Source organism: Salarias fasciatus, chromosome 7 (genome assembly GCF_902148845.1).
Source record: "Salarias fasciatus chromosome 7, fSalaFa1.1, whole genome shotgun sequence".
Lineage (NCBI taxonomy): Eukaryota > Metazoa > Chordata > Actinopteri > Blenniiformes > Blenniidae > Salarias > Salarias fasciatus.
The window spans coordinates 10072694-10086372 of record NC_043751.1 but is presented as its reverse complement, the minus strand read 5'-3'; the positions used below and the strand labels follow the sequence as shown (position 1 = coordinate 10086372).

Genomic DNA, 13679 nt, shown 5'->3' with positions numbered 1-13679 from the left:
CTGATGGGATCTGAGGTGGAAGAACTGAGGAAACAGAACGGGGAAAATACAAGTGTCAGCAGCTGTGCAAATGACTTGGTTTATCTTGACTAAACCTTAAGTTCTACTCCATTTCTACGTTCCCTTGAGTTTTCAGCAGTGGTGGGCCGTATACAGTCTTATCTGCTGAGATTACAGACTGATGCTCATCATATTTGGTCCATGAATACTTATTAAATAATTCCAAATGGTAGGCCTGCTTCCTTTCATAGTTTTCCCCTGGTTGTGCTGCTTCCAGCCTTTTTTTTTTCATATTAAAGCATTTAACCAATCACATTTCAGCCATCATCCATTGCTGCGGTCTAAGAAATGTGCCTGGAGGCGTTCACAGTCAGTCCTGCTGGCACTGCAGTGTAAAGTAAGAGTTGACTGGACTGTTGCTTCAACCAATCAGATGCTGAGTTGGTGATTCAGGACCTTCTAGCAGGCCTATGGTGACATTGGCGCATTCAGACCCTCTGATTGGACAGTCAGACAGCGGACCAGCCAGAGCGAGCAAACTGCATCTGTAGCAGGCTGCACAAGCAAAAATCTAGTTTATGGATGCTTTATCAATCTCCGCTGGCTGATGGAGAAGAAATGGATTTGGTTTCTGATTTACTGCTAAAGCCATTTTCAGGATGTACTTTTCAAGAAAAGCTGGCAGAGCAGGTTGGACTTTCAGAACAGATTAATTGAATTATTTTGGAGGAAAGAAAGGAGGATGGCAGTGCTTTGGGCTCTGTTAATGCAGATGAAAAGTGTTATATAAGTGTAGTCCATTCACCATTTATCTGAAATAATCAGGATGAGTCATTTGTAAAATGTTGCTATTTTCCTAAGAAGTATTGCAATTTTATTAAATTATTATTGATGCTTTTTCCTCTGTAACGAAAGCCTCACCATTCATTCAGCACAATTAAAACAAACAGAGACTCTTCAGTCAGAAACAGGAACAATAAAATCATATTTAATATTTACATGAAAAATGTTAAAATGATCTCTGTGATAGTTACTGTAAAAAAAAACCCAGTTTGCAGTTTCTATTCTATCATTGTAAACCATTTAATTTTACCTCAAGGATTTCAACAATAGTCTAATGAATTAAAGCTTCTATACAGGAGTGGAGACTTCAACACTTCTTCAAAACCTTCTTCACCGAGGACCTTTCTGTAAGACTTCACTTGACTGACGGACTGAAAACAGAACTAAAGAAGAGTTTTCTGGTGCCAAAGTCTCCCTGTTGCTTTGATGAACTTTGCTTGACTAAATGTGGGATTCAGTTACAGAAGGAGCTGCAGTTTAAGAGGAAGAACGTGATTCCCTGCTGTAAAGGGGAACAGATCATCCAGTTGTAAGGGGGTGTGTTTTAACTAACTTCTAACCAGCTGGTTTGATTCCCAGTCGACGTAACAGATCCCTGAACAGATCTCCAGTCCTTCACAGGGCAGACACAGAGAGCTCTCACTCACACTCAGGGTGCACGGGTTTAGATTGTGAAGCCATTAATTCCCAGAGAAAGCCTGCGCAGGCTCAAGCAGAACATGCAAACCCAACACACATTCTTGGCTTGAACTGGTGCTAACCACTGTTACACACTTAAACCTACAACGACGCCCTTGGCTGTTTGAATGCTCAGATCCACTCCCCTGCAGGTCACTCACTTGTCAACCTCCTGGCGCATCTGCTCCCTCCTCTGCCTCCTCAGCTCCATGCGGCGGTCAAAGTCATCATCCATGGTGACCGAAAGATTCTCCTCGCCGTCTCACTGGAAGACACAAGCAGCAGTCACATGTTGGCTGTGGTGAGTTCAGAGCTCTGGGAGGCTGACACACCCTCGCCACGACAAAGGTACAACATAAGCGCAGTTCCACAGCAGGACAGACACAATGCAGAATCGGGGACCACACAGGACAGCTCGGACTGACTCACACAAAGGAAATAAAAGGTTATGGTGCCTGTTTGTTTACAGTACCTCAGCAGTAACTAAAGTTTAGTCCATGGGCAACAATGTCTCCCCTCTGGTCATATATCAGCTTCTACAGTCTGGTTTATATCTCTTCCCTTCTGCAGCTCAAAGAATTCCTGCCTGTACTTTCAGTGACTTTAACTACCAGAAAAGGCAAAGCCTGCCTCTTATGCTCCCCTGTCTTTCTCTCTCAGCCTCCCTCCTCCTCCTCCTCCTCCTCCTCCTCCTGACTCCTGCTCTCTGCCCCGTCTCACTCTTCCCTCCCTGATAGACCTGAACACTCAGATTATTTTACCTTGGTCCCTTTACTCCGAGTAACAGTAGCCACAAAGTGATAGACTGTTTCTGGTTCAATTCCCCATCTCGCCCTGTTCACATGTTGAAGAGCCCTTGAGCAAGGCACTGAAGCCCGAACTGCTTCCAACAGATGGATTGACCACCTCGCATAGTAGCTGTGTGAATGGGAGATTACGATCGGTGACGTAATGGGGATAAATAAGTGAAATCCAGACAGCAGTTATCGTTCCAGAAAACCCAAACACTGACAGGGAGAGCGAACAATTCCACACAGAAAGGCTTCACAGCCAACCACAACACCACTATTCACATCTCAACTATTTAGTCCCATAAATCAACCAGTTGAAACCACTTTGTAATCACAAAGGAACATCTTAACTGACAGATACATTTAATTCTTTTGTATCAAATGCCAGTATTGTCTGTTTACTCTTATATAATACAGTTACTCCTGAGATTGTGTGGTTGAAGCAAACAGGTGGAGAGCATTAGCCAACATAAACCTCACTCTCTGAACATTAGCTCACCTAACTGCCTGCTGCTGCATACATGCTGCTAGTTTATCGCAGCTGCTCTGCTGCTGCTGTTTCTGATTGTTTTCTCTGAACAGGTGTTGTGCCGAGTTTCGCATCGCTGGTGAAAATTAAGCATGAGAGGTTACAAATTCCAAACTTTATTGACTGATTGACTCAAACAGACCACTATTTGCATACACACACACACACACACACACACACATGCAACCCAGTGGCAGTGCAATACAACTTCACATTATCAATACATCTTTTAAATGCCAGTTAAAGTAAAGCAAGGGTCTTTTTTTTTACAAGGGTCACCACAGCAAGTCTTTGCAACTTCATATTCATTAAATCATTGAACAAGCCAGTGTTTCCAGGAATCGTAGAATGTGGACTGACATAACTCCCCTAAAACATCCCTCATTCATTGTAAAAACAGGTGAACCCTCAACTGTCTTTAATCTTGTTTAGTGTTCGGGTTGAATGGGACTAATGACATTAAACTCAACGGAGAAAACATTTGAGATTTATTAGGCTTCATGATGTTGCCAAAATAAATGATCCAGAATCCACAGTGCATCTGAGGTAATCAATTCAATGCCTAAAACTTCCAGTAGAGAGATTATAAATCTGTATTGTTGACTGGCGACAGACACAGAGCAAGACTGACAGGAAACGCTTCCAGTACCAGCCGCACGATAAGCAGCTGCCATCATCCTCTTTTTTCGCCACTTCAGGTATGTCTGAACGTCTGTCAGCAACTCCAGCCAACACATACAGTGAATTAAAGCGTGAGCACAGACAGGGACTGTGAAATAGGACTGCAGGATTGTGGCATTCAAGGCATCTGGCATTTTGGTTCAACAAACCAGACACAAATACATGTAAAGAATTCTTTTTGTGACAGGTTTGACACTCGCCATGCCCTGTGAATGCATAAATATTCCACGTGATTGCCTCTCCAGAGAATATAGGTTATGATAAAAGAAACATATGTGTAATTAATGCTGCAGTCTGCTGCAGCATAACTACATTTACAGAAGTACCAAATAATCAGCAAAGCAATCCTTTATGAAATTCATGAAGTTTCCCAAAACACTGAACGTTGGTAACTGATAATAATGAGCTAATAATGAAACTCAGAGTCAAAAAAAAAAGCAGGGTTTATTAAGGCGACCAAAACAGACAGGGGTAATCCAAGGCAGGGTTCAAAATCCAGATTTTCCGCCTTTTTTTTTTTTTTTTTAATGTGCTTTGTCTACTTATCTGGTGTGAATACATTTTGGTTGATTCAAATGAGAAAATAAATAAATCTTTTATGTTTGAGCATGAGAAATATTTGGGGGATTTAGGGATGGGAATTGTTAATAATTTAGCTATTTCGATTCCATTATCAATACTGCTTATCGATACGATTCCTCATCAATTCTCTTATCAATTCTCATTGAGTGAGAAATGAAACAATACAAATGGGGTGTTTGCATTAACTCTTTAATATCTTCATCCTGAACAGAAGAAAAAAATATCCATGTCATGAAAACTTTGCAAGTAGCCCCAAGTTTCATCTTTTCGTGTGAAACACAGCCAAACTCTGGAGCTTCTTTCTGACACCAGGTTGGAAAGCTCAAAACCAAATTATACCGGAATCACACTTGATGCCTGTGCGTGTCTGGTCCAGCTCGCAGCACTTGTCACTCACACAGCCTCGGTGGTTCTGCTGTCAGCTGATGGAGGTTGCCAGATCTGCCCCAGATATAATGTTAAGACCGTCCAACAACAGAAAGCAGCCTAAATCTCCATCTCTGTAGAAAATGAATGTAAAAACAGTAGAAACCGGATTTGCATTAAAAAAAAAAACATGTCACAAATATATAACCGTTTCATCAACCCACTTAGGGTTCAAAAGAAGCTTGATTGTGCAAAACCCGCCCAATCTGGCAACACAGCCGCTTCAGTCACAGAGCTATGTTTTGTGCAATTTTTGTGTTGTTTGACTTCCTACAATGAGTAAGTACAGCACCGTTCGTTCTTCTAATGCATATGATGATTAGATCGCGTTGTTTGTTTTATATTCTGCCAGAAGAATAACAAAAAAGCAACGTGAAGGCAAAAGCACGACACAGATTTTACTTTGAAATCTCAGATATTGGAACACGTATCAACTTTCCATCGGGCACCCGACTTATTTCTGTTTAGATTGAAGCGGCAGGGCTCCGGAGTGAGGAAAAATAGGATCCTTGCTGAAAGTTTCCGGTCCGCGGCTCCGTAGCGGCGCCGGAGCGGACCGCGGCTGCGCCGTGGCTGCTGTGAGCGTCATCACGCACACAGCGGAACCGGTAAGCGGAATCAGACAAACAATTCCTTGGAATCGAGTCATAAGGAACCGGTTCTCGGTTCTCTGACTCCTCAGAGTTGTCAGGACGATGTCAGTGACGTCACTGATGAATGATGACATCATAAACAGGAGCTCTGACATGAAAGGGCAGAGCGGAACAGAACCATTTCACAGTGCATGCTACTGGCTGCTCGTCGTGAGAGAAGTTCCTTCGCCACACACAACCACAAACTGAGACCGGATAGCTTTTATTAGACCTGTGAGGGGAAATTTACGTCACAGAACCGACTGCACATCGAGTGTTTGCGACAGACAAATCTAGTGGACCTCTGAAACTCCCTGAAACTCGGCAAAAAAATGGACTTCCACCGAGAACGGGAGGAGCAGGAGCAGCAGGAGGAGCAGGGGCAGCTGTTCCACCAGGCAGGAGGCAACAACATTGCTCATCAAGTGATTCCGTGGGAAATTCCTTTGGGGGATGGACGACATGTTCAGCCTCTTGTGCCTGAGGATCCCATAGGCATTCTTCCGGATATGATAGAAGTGGATGACCTCAGGATGATTCTCTCGTATGCGAGACAGGCGGGTGACAACCAGTGGACTGGCTACGGGAATGCATTAGAAGCATTCTTTGCTGACATGGATGCTAGACAGGAGGATCACAATGCTGCAATGGTCATCCCAAATGTTCAATGGGAGGATAACATCCTCCCCCCAAACATTAATGAAGACAATGACGACCCACCCATCTTCGCTGTAAATTATGAAGAGAATGTGGAGGATGAAGAAGAGGTCCCGGACTCGGAGAGTGAAGAGGAGTTCCCTGATTTAGAGCAGCGTTGGCACTCCCCTTCTCATCCTGATCACCCTGAAGGTCTTCAGTTTTGCCCCGTGTTGAACCCCAAAGGTGATTTTCAGCTTCAGGACTCTCCTCATCAGGAGCTCCAACAAGCTGAACAAGCTCCTGAACCAGCAGGACAGAGCCCCCTCACCAAGAGGAAAACTGAGGACAGCCCTGAGCCTCAGCTCAGGAAGAGGCAGAGGTTGAGTTTAGAGGAGCATCTGGACGATCCAACACCGTCAACTTCAGGCGCTGAACCAGCAGGCCAGAGCCCCCCCACCAAGAGGAAAACTGAGGACAGCCCTGAGCCTCAGCTCAGGAAGAGGCAGAGGTTGAGTTTAGAGGAGCATCTGGACGATCCAACACCGTCAACTTCAGGCGCTGAACCAGCAGGCCAGAGCCCCCCCACCAAGAGGAAAACTGAGGACAGCCCTGAGCCTCAGCTCAGGAAGAGGCAGAGGTTGAGTTTAGAGGAGCATCTGGACGATCCAACACCGTCAACTTCAGGCGCTGAACCAGCAGGCCAGAGCCCCCCCACCAAGAGGAAAATTGAGGACAGTCTTGAGCCTCAGCTCAGGAAGAGGCGGAGGTTGAGTTTTGAGGAGCATCCAGATGATCCAACACCGTCATCAGGCGCTGAACCAGTAAGCCAGAGCCCCCCCACCAAGAGGAAGCCTGAGGACAGCCTTGAGCCTCAGCTCAGGAAGAGGCAGAGGTTGAGTTTAGAGGAGCATCCAGATGATCCAACACCGTCAACTTCAGGCCTCAGCTTCTTCAAAACCAGTAGCCAGGACGAGGACTCAGGGGAAGTGGCTTCAACCTGCTCAGCTGCCAGCAAAGACATTAGTGAGGAGGAAGACTTTGTGGATCTGGGTCCATCCATTTCCAGAACCAGCTCCTCCACCCCTCCAATGAGGACAGATGACAGCGACTCGGACTGAGGGAGAGCTGGGAACTCGGCAGTCCAGTGGTTGTGCGTGCATGCTGGGTTTTCTGCAGGTGCTCTGATTTCCTCCCTTTGTCAAAAAAAAAAAACATGTTTGTGAGGTTGATTGTTTTCCTTGAAATTGCCCCGAAATCTGAATGTGAGTGTATCTTTTCATTTGTCTTCTGTCCAGGTGAACCTGTCCATAGTCAGATGGGACAAGCACCAGTGCCCTATGACCCTGAAGAGGATAAAGCTGAATGTGCAGAGGATGAATGCAAAGTAAAAAGTTAATGGGGCTCACCTGCAGAATGAATGTTCAAAAAAATAAATAAATAAATGAAATAAATCAAGCTCAACCTTTGTTATGTGTCCTAAAAAACAGCTCTGAACACTGAATTGACAATGAATAGTGCAATTGTGAATATTCAATTTTGATTTTTGTTTCACACACAGGTATTAGTTATTACTTGTCCTTAATATGATTCTGAAATATGTGTTTCCACATTAAAAAAGAAAATTTAAATATATTTAATATCTTATTGGTGTGTTTTACACTCAACAAGATCATCATACCACTGGATGAGTGGTCAGATAAAGCTGTTAGCATTATCTGTTCCGACATTAACACTTTAGTTTACCTTCTATAGCTTTTGATTTTGGGAGCAGCCCACCGACAGCAGATCATAATGGGATACAAGCATGAAGCTGTTTAGTTTTCACTATGGCGAACGCCTTATACAGTCATCCAGGCTTACAAACACAGTGGGCTAAAAGAGGCCTTTTTCTGAAACAGCCACATCTGTCACCAGACGGAGGTTTTCTGGAGAAGGTGCACATTGTTTAATACTTCACCTCCTCAGTAAACAGGAGAGTGATTTATTACATCCTCGGTGCTCTTTTAACTGAACATGGTGAGATGTAGGAGAGGTATAAATATTCATTATCTCCAGGAGTCCAGGAGTGAGACTGGTTTTGATTTTTCGTCTAAGAAGCTCAGGAGTGATTGAAGAGTCCCTACAGACAAATGGCACAGGTAGGTTTGGAGACGCAATGAGACCTTTAGTACGGCAAATTATAAAGCCACTTAATCCCAAGTCCAATGTGAGGTTAACGTGGCGTTAATGGCGTTATCTTTGTTCAGATTTATTCATGAAGGCGATCTGAAAAGTTATGTTTGTCAGTGACAATGTGAAATCATTTTTTAAACCAGTGGTTTTCAAAATGAGGGGCGGGTCTCCCCCTGGGGGGTGCCAGAGAGCCTCATGAGGGGAGCAGCTGCAGGACACATCCTGGCGGTCAGGAGTCTTTTCGCAGCACAAAGAACAACACAAAGATACGAGTGAAGGGCAAAGCTGTTCCTTATTTTAGTGAATCATTTTGTCAGGCTGCTCTGTATTTCTGAAGTCGGACCCAAAGCCTTATGGACGTTTCAAACTGAGTGGCCTGCAGACTCACTGATTTATCAGTGATGATCTGATTCTGTTTGAACTGGCCTGAATCCAGCAAAACTAGCAAAGATCTGCATTTCCTTAAAACTTGAGACTCAATACGCCTTTCATTCACGCAAAAATATAGATGCACACTCAGAGACGTGCACAGTAAGCCCAGACAATATCCCGAGAGTTCCATATAACAGCGGTCACACCCGTCACTACACAGATGATTTGTATAGATCGGAGGAATGTTGCTGGCATGAATTATTCCTGCTCAAATGTTGGAATAATCCAAACTGGTTAAAAAAAAAAAAAAAAAAAATCTCCTCAGATGAAGGTGTCCATCATGCTGGCACTTTCATGCAGACAGAATTGTGTAGGGACCATGCTGTAACATGGAAAAAGTTCCTGAAAGATCATTGCTGAATATAGACCCCCTTTGTGTAAGCTATAAGGCTTTCTGTCAAAAGGCAGAAGCAAGTCAGCAAATCACTCGCACATATAATGGACCTGGGACCGATTTTAATTCTGACATCTGTAACTGACTTGTCTCGACTTGACTCTACTTTCACTCTACCTACCTCCCTCTGCATGAGTCCACTCTCATATTCGTGCATGTGTTTGCAAAAAAATCATCTGTCAACAGCAGGAGATCTAAAAGGAGATCGAAATAGTTTGTAGTTACTGAAGTTCAGCATAATGTGTCCAATCAGTGAGAAGAACTCATATGGCTTTATCATTAAAAAAAAAATAGATGGAGGAAAGCAAAATTGATATCATGTGCACACAAAAAAGAAAGGAAGACAGTCAACAGATTTACTGTGTTTGCCTCCAGTAATGTGGAATTGTGTGTACCAGGTTATGCAAAACACTGGGAGGGACTGAGGTGAGCGTACCATTTGGCGATGTTTAGAATCTCAGTAAATCAAGCATGTAGAGGTTTAAAATTTTACTATCTTAATTACCTGTATATTATGTTTTGTTTTTCTAGATTGTACACAAGTGGGACAGCAAGTGTTTATATTTTTCTGTACAGCGTCTCCATTGATTGCTTTAATGACTTCACACAATCTTGAATTAACTCTCAATAAAGTCACTATATTTGGACTTCATGCATTATAAAGTGACAGCACTACTTTGGACCTGATTACTGTTCTGAAATTAGCAACGCGGAAGCTTTCCTGACCTTACTATTTTTGAAGGCAACATGAAATGTCAACTTTAAATTAACTTTCTGCTGCTAAATGCATCCTTGTAGTTGATCTGTTTTCTTTGTTTTTGCTTATTCTCATCAAAATTTCTTCTTAAAGAGTTCATTTTTGAAAATTCTTGTGTCTGAACAAGTATTTCTCTGACTGACTGTGTGCTGCTTTCTGATTTTGAAAGTAGTGTCTGCGATGATTGCTACACTGTGCAGTGTTTTCACACAAATCCAGCATGCAGCACAGAATGGATTCATAAATATGTTACAGTCAAATGCAAAGCCAAATAAAAACAGCTGCAGCTATGAAAGAAAAAATGCATGTAGCATTCTGGTTTCTTTATATTCAAACAAATAGAATAAGTTAAAACTGTGATCGATGTTGCAGACATGTATTTATGAGGAATAATAAGTCATACTGAACCTACTGATTGAGATAAAAGGCTTTCAAGAATGTCCAGCACCACATTAAAAGCAATGAAATCACAGGAGGCTTGCTCTTTTTTGAGTCCTTTGTTTCTGCACCCAGCCAGCAGTTTGTCAAATAGTCCAATGGACAATCTCAAGTCACATCAGACTGTGATTGCAGATGCTGCACAGCTCTCCATTGTTGTTTCTATTCATCCCAGCTTTGTGTACACGCCATGTGTTATTTGTGTATTTTCTGGGTCTGCAATTACCGCCTTGATGGCGGGACCTTTATAGATGTCTTAATCAGACATCAAAAGGAGGCAGAGAAAATTGTTCTGTTCTACTTCAGACTATTTTTTTAAACCCTGACTGACATTTGGCCTGTTGCAGCAGACCTCGCATCCTCACTCAGAATGCTCAGGAAAGCCGCGCAGGCAGCTGGATATTAGCAACTCCCTCTCTTGTAATCACCCCAGCGCCACTTGTGAATACATCAACAGACTGGAAACAGAGTATAAACTGTTCTGCATGCCTTATATTTCCCTTTAGGAGTATTTTAAAGACCTTTGGGAACCTGCTGTGGGCTGAAAGCTTTGTAATTTTGGTGCATATACAGAAATAAGCATGTACATGTGTTGGGGCAGAACATTTATTAAGACCATTAACAAAATATTTAGATGCTTTTAATGTAATTTGCACTGATAGAATGATCAACTCAGTCCAGTGAACTTGCGGAGTATGTTATAACCTCGGCGAGCGCTACATACCTCCGCCAGACAAGGTTTTCCTGAACGCATAAAGACGGCGCTTCACACACTTATGGATAAACAGTTGCCAGAGAGGCGTTTGCAATCAATCAAGAAGCCACAGCTGCTTACTCCGCATGACCAAACATGGTCACATAGAAAAAAGTCCATGACCAGGATGCAAATTCCACGCAGTTTCGAAACCCTCAGCACGCTGCAGCGCTGACCTTCTCTGTGGCTCATTGAAGTGTTTGTGTACAGTTTGGCGGAGAAGCGGCGAGTCTCGTTTTGTGGCTGATAACCATCAACTGGTGAAGCTTTGCTAGCAGCGCTGCTCTGTCTGGCTTTTTATCTCTCTGCTGAACGCTCCTGCGCCTCGGCGTCGGGACTGAGGTCCATTCTGAGCATCTTTCACCCTTAATGACTGTGGACTGCAAGAACGCGCAATCACATCGAATTCTGCGTTGCTCCAATTTTAAAGCCATGTCACAGATTTCTCCTCAGCTGGGGGACTTAATGGAAAGAGACGCAGCTATGTGCACTCCCTGTTCCGCATCCCATCAGCCCGGACGGCGTGCTCGGCCTCCTTTTAAGGAAGCACACAGGCAGTGTTGGTTGTAGCGTCCCAGCTTGGCGGGGTGGAAAGCTGTGGACAGTGAGCATGGTTTACTCTGGGAAATACCTGCTGCTGCACAAAGTGGCGACACAAGAATAATTTTATTTCCACTGTGAAGTCAGTAAACTGCTTTTCCATAATGGAAGGCTGATTGTCAGTGTTACACTGGATTAAAAAAAGAAAAAAAAAGAAGAAGAAGTATTTTGAAGCTGATAAAACATTTTAGACTGGGTGGAGCTGGATTTTTGACCAGTGCTACATGACTGGTTTTGGGGACCTGCTGACTGCGGTTGCAGTCACAGAACTTTCTGTGTGTTTGTTCCTTTTATCACCCATAAGAAAAAACTACAGAGCTGCAGAGCCGCCGTCTGTCTGCTCAGATTCAGCCAAAGATCTTGTCTTAATGGTTAATATTAAACTAAACTCCTGTTTATTTAAGAATTAATCTTGATCTAACTCAGTGTTATCATGAAAGATTTCTGAAAGTAAGCACCACAAATATGAGCTCACTGTACCAATATGGATTTGAACTTTATCTCAGATGTTTTATTGCTGCTTCTTCAGGTCATCAGGTGGAAATGCATCAAGTAGAATACTCCTCAATGTGATTTTTTTTCTTCAAATAACTGCTAAGTGACTCAACTACTTTTCAAAGAAGTAACTAGAAAAAAAGGTTATGTGACCCGCACCACAGTGCAGTGACATAAGGAATTAGATTCGTCTCAGCCGAGGCAGATTGCTGATGAATGACTCCATTATTGTTGGAGCCGAGGCTCACCTCTGCCCCTCCTGCAATTTGCTCATGTAGAAAACCATTTCTTCTTCCATTTGGAGTTTCCCACCTGTACAACCAGAGAGCTGACAGCCTTCATCCTTCCCTAATCACACCGTTTTTCGGGCACAGTGCCTCCTTTATGCCCAAACTAAAACCAGAAGCTCACCCATTTACTAGTATAACAATTGACCATCTGCAGTGACTGTATGGATCATGCTAATTCACTGCAGATTACAGGCAACCAAAGTCATCCACATCAACATGTGTTTGCCTGCGGAGCTGCACAGCGGCAGTTTTGCAGAAACTGAGCCTGATGGACATAACTTTCACACCTAATGCACACACAGCCGTTTCCACGTTGTCCTGATTTGAGTGAGTGATGATGTTCTGGAAATCCAAACACACCTCCAGTCCCGAGAGAGATGAGCCTGTGGTCATAAAACTCAACACACTGCAGCCGCATGTGGTTGTAGGTTATCTGCAATACCATCTAAGGAATAGGAGTCTGACTTGGCATGTCCACCACGGCAAACAGAGTGTCCACGGCCAGACGCCTGCTCAATGGATGAGTAACAGAAACTGAAGGCAAATTACAGTTCGTTTCTCCTGAACTGTGCAGGGCAGATGCAAACAACGAAGTGAACAGAAGTGAATGCTAAAGCATAAAGCATGGCTGTATAAGCTCAGATTTCTCAGCCAAAGCATTGCATATATATATATATATATATATATATATATATATATATATATATATATATATATATATATATGTAAACCAGCACAGCCCTTGTAATTATTTATCTAATCAGTTATTTTAAATTTTTCCATCAAAGTCACACCCGCTGTCAATATATCTGTCAAATATCGGAGCCCTTTTTATCTCCAAGAAGCTATTAAATGGCATCACACACACACACACACACACACACACACACACACACACACACACACACACCATGATCATCACACTTACCAGGATCTGCAGACTGGATTGAGAGTTCCTGCTGGAAATCAGCATGCACAGAGCACCCCGAGGTTTATAAGTGCAACCGGCAGTGTGCACGGCCCCGCCTGCTCAGGCTGTGAATTAGTGATGTACACACAGAGCCAATGTGTGTGTGTGTGTGATTGTTCACAGTTTGACTTCAGATGGTGTAAATGCCTGTTACTTCCTAAATGAGACCTTGCTAATGTTGGATTGGTTCGTCTCACACTTCTTTGTGAAGATAACAAGGTGAATTAACTCTGAATGGTGAACTTCAATGGCAAAGTCCGACCGTAAACACCGGAACGTCCCTGAAATGTGGGATCGCTTGATGCCCACAGATAGGAATGATAATGATCATGTTTTCTCTGTTATCCATTTAAAAGCATTTCCATCCAATTAGAGGGCTTCTCCCTGGCCAAGCCCCGCTGGTTTGGCCAAATTACAGAAATGGTTGAGAAACAAGAAGCCACTCCTCTGCACCATCTGTGGTAGTCAAACTCAAGTTGTTCATTGTTTCCAGTGGGCTCGAGGCAACCAGAATCCAAACTGCAGGAATGTCTGTTACTTCCCAAACAAACAACACAGTTGGCTCATTTTTTTCAC

At 43.3% G+C, this 13679-nt stretch overlaps 1 protein-coding gene across 1 annotated transcript in view; it reads right to left on the bottom strand.

Annotated features, from left to right (window-relative positions):
• cald1b (caldesmon 1b) overlaps positions 1 to 13253 on the bottom strand; it is a 36127-nt gene extending 22874 nt beyond the window's left edge. Inside the window, exons 1-2 of the mRNA XM_030095842.1 lie at positions 13062 to 13253; positions 1683 to 1786 (exon numbers count right to left, since the gene is read on the bottom strand). Coding sequence (XP_029951702.1) covers positions 1683 to 1756 — 74 coding nt within the window. The 5' untranslated portion in view covers positions 1757 to 1786; positions 13062 to 13253. The remainder of the gene's footprint in view (positions 1 to 1682; positions 1787 to 13061) is intronic.
• Between the last annotated feature and the right edge of the window lie 426 nt (positions 13254 to 13679).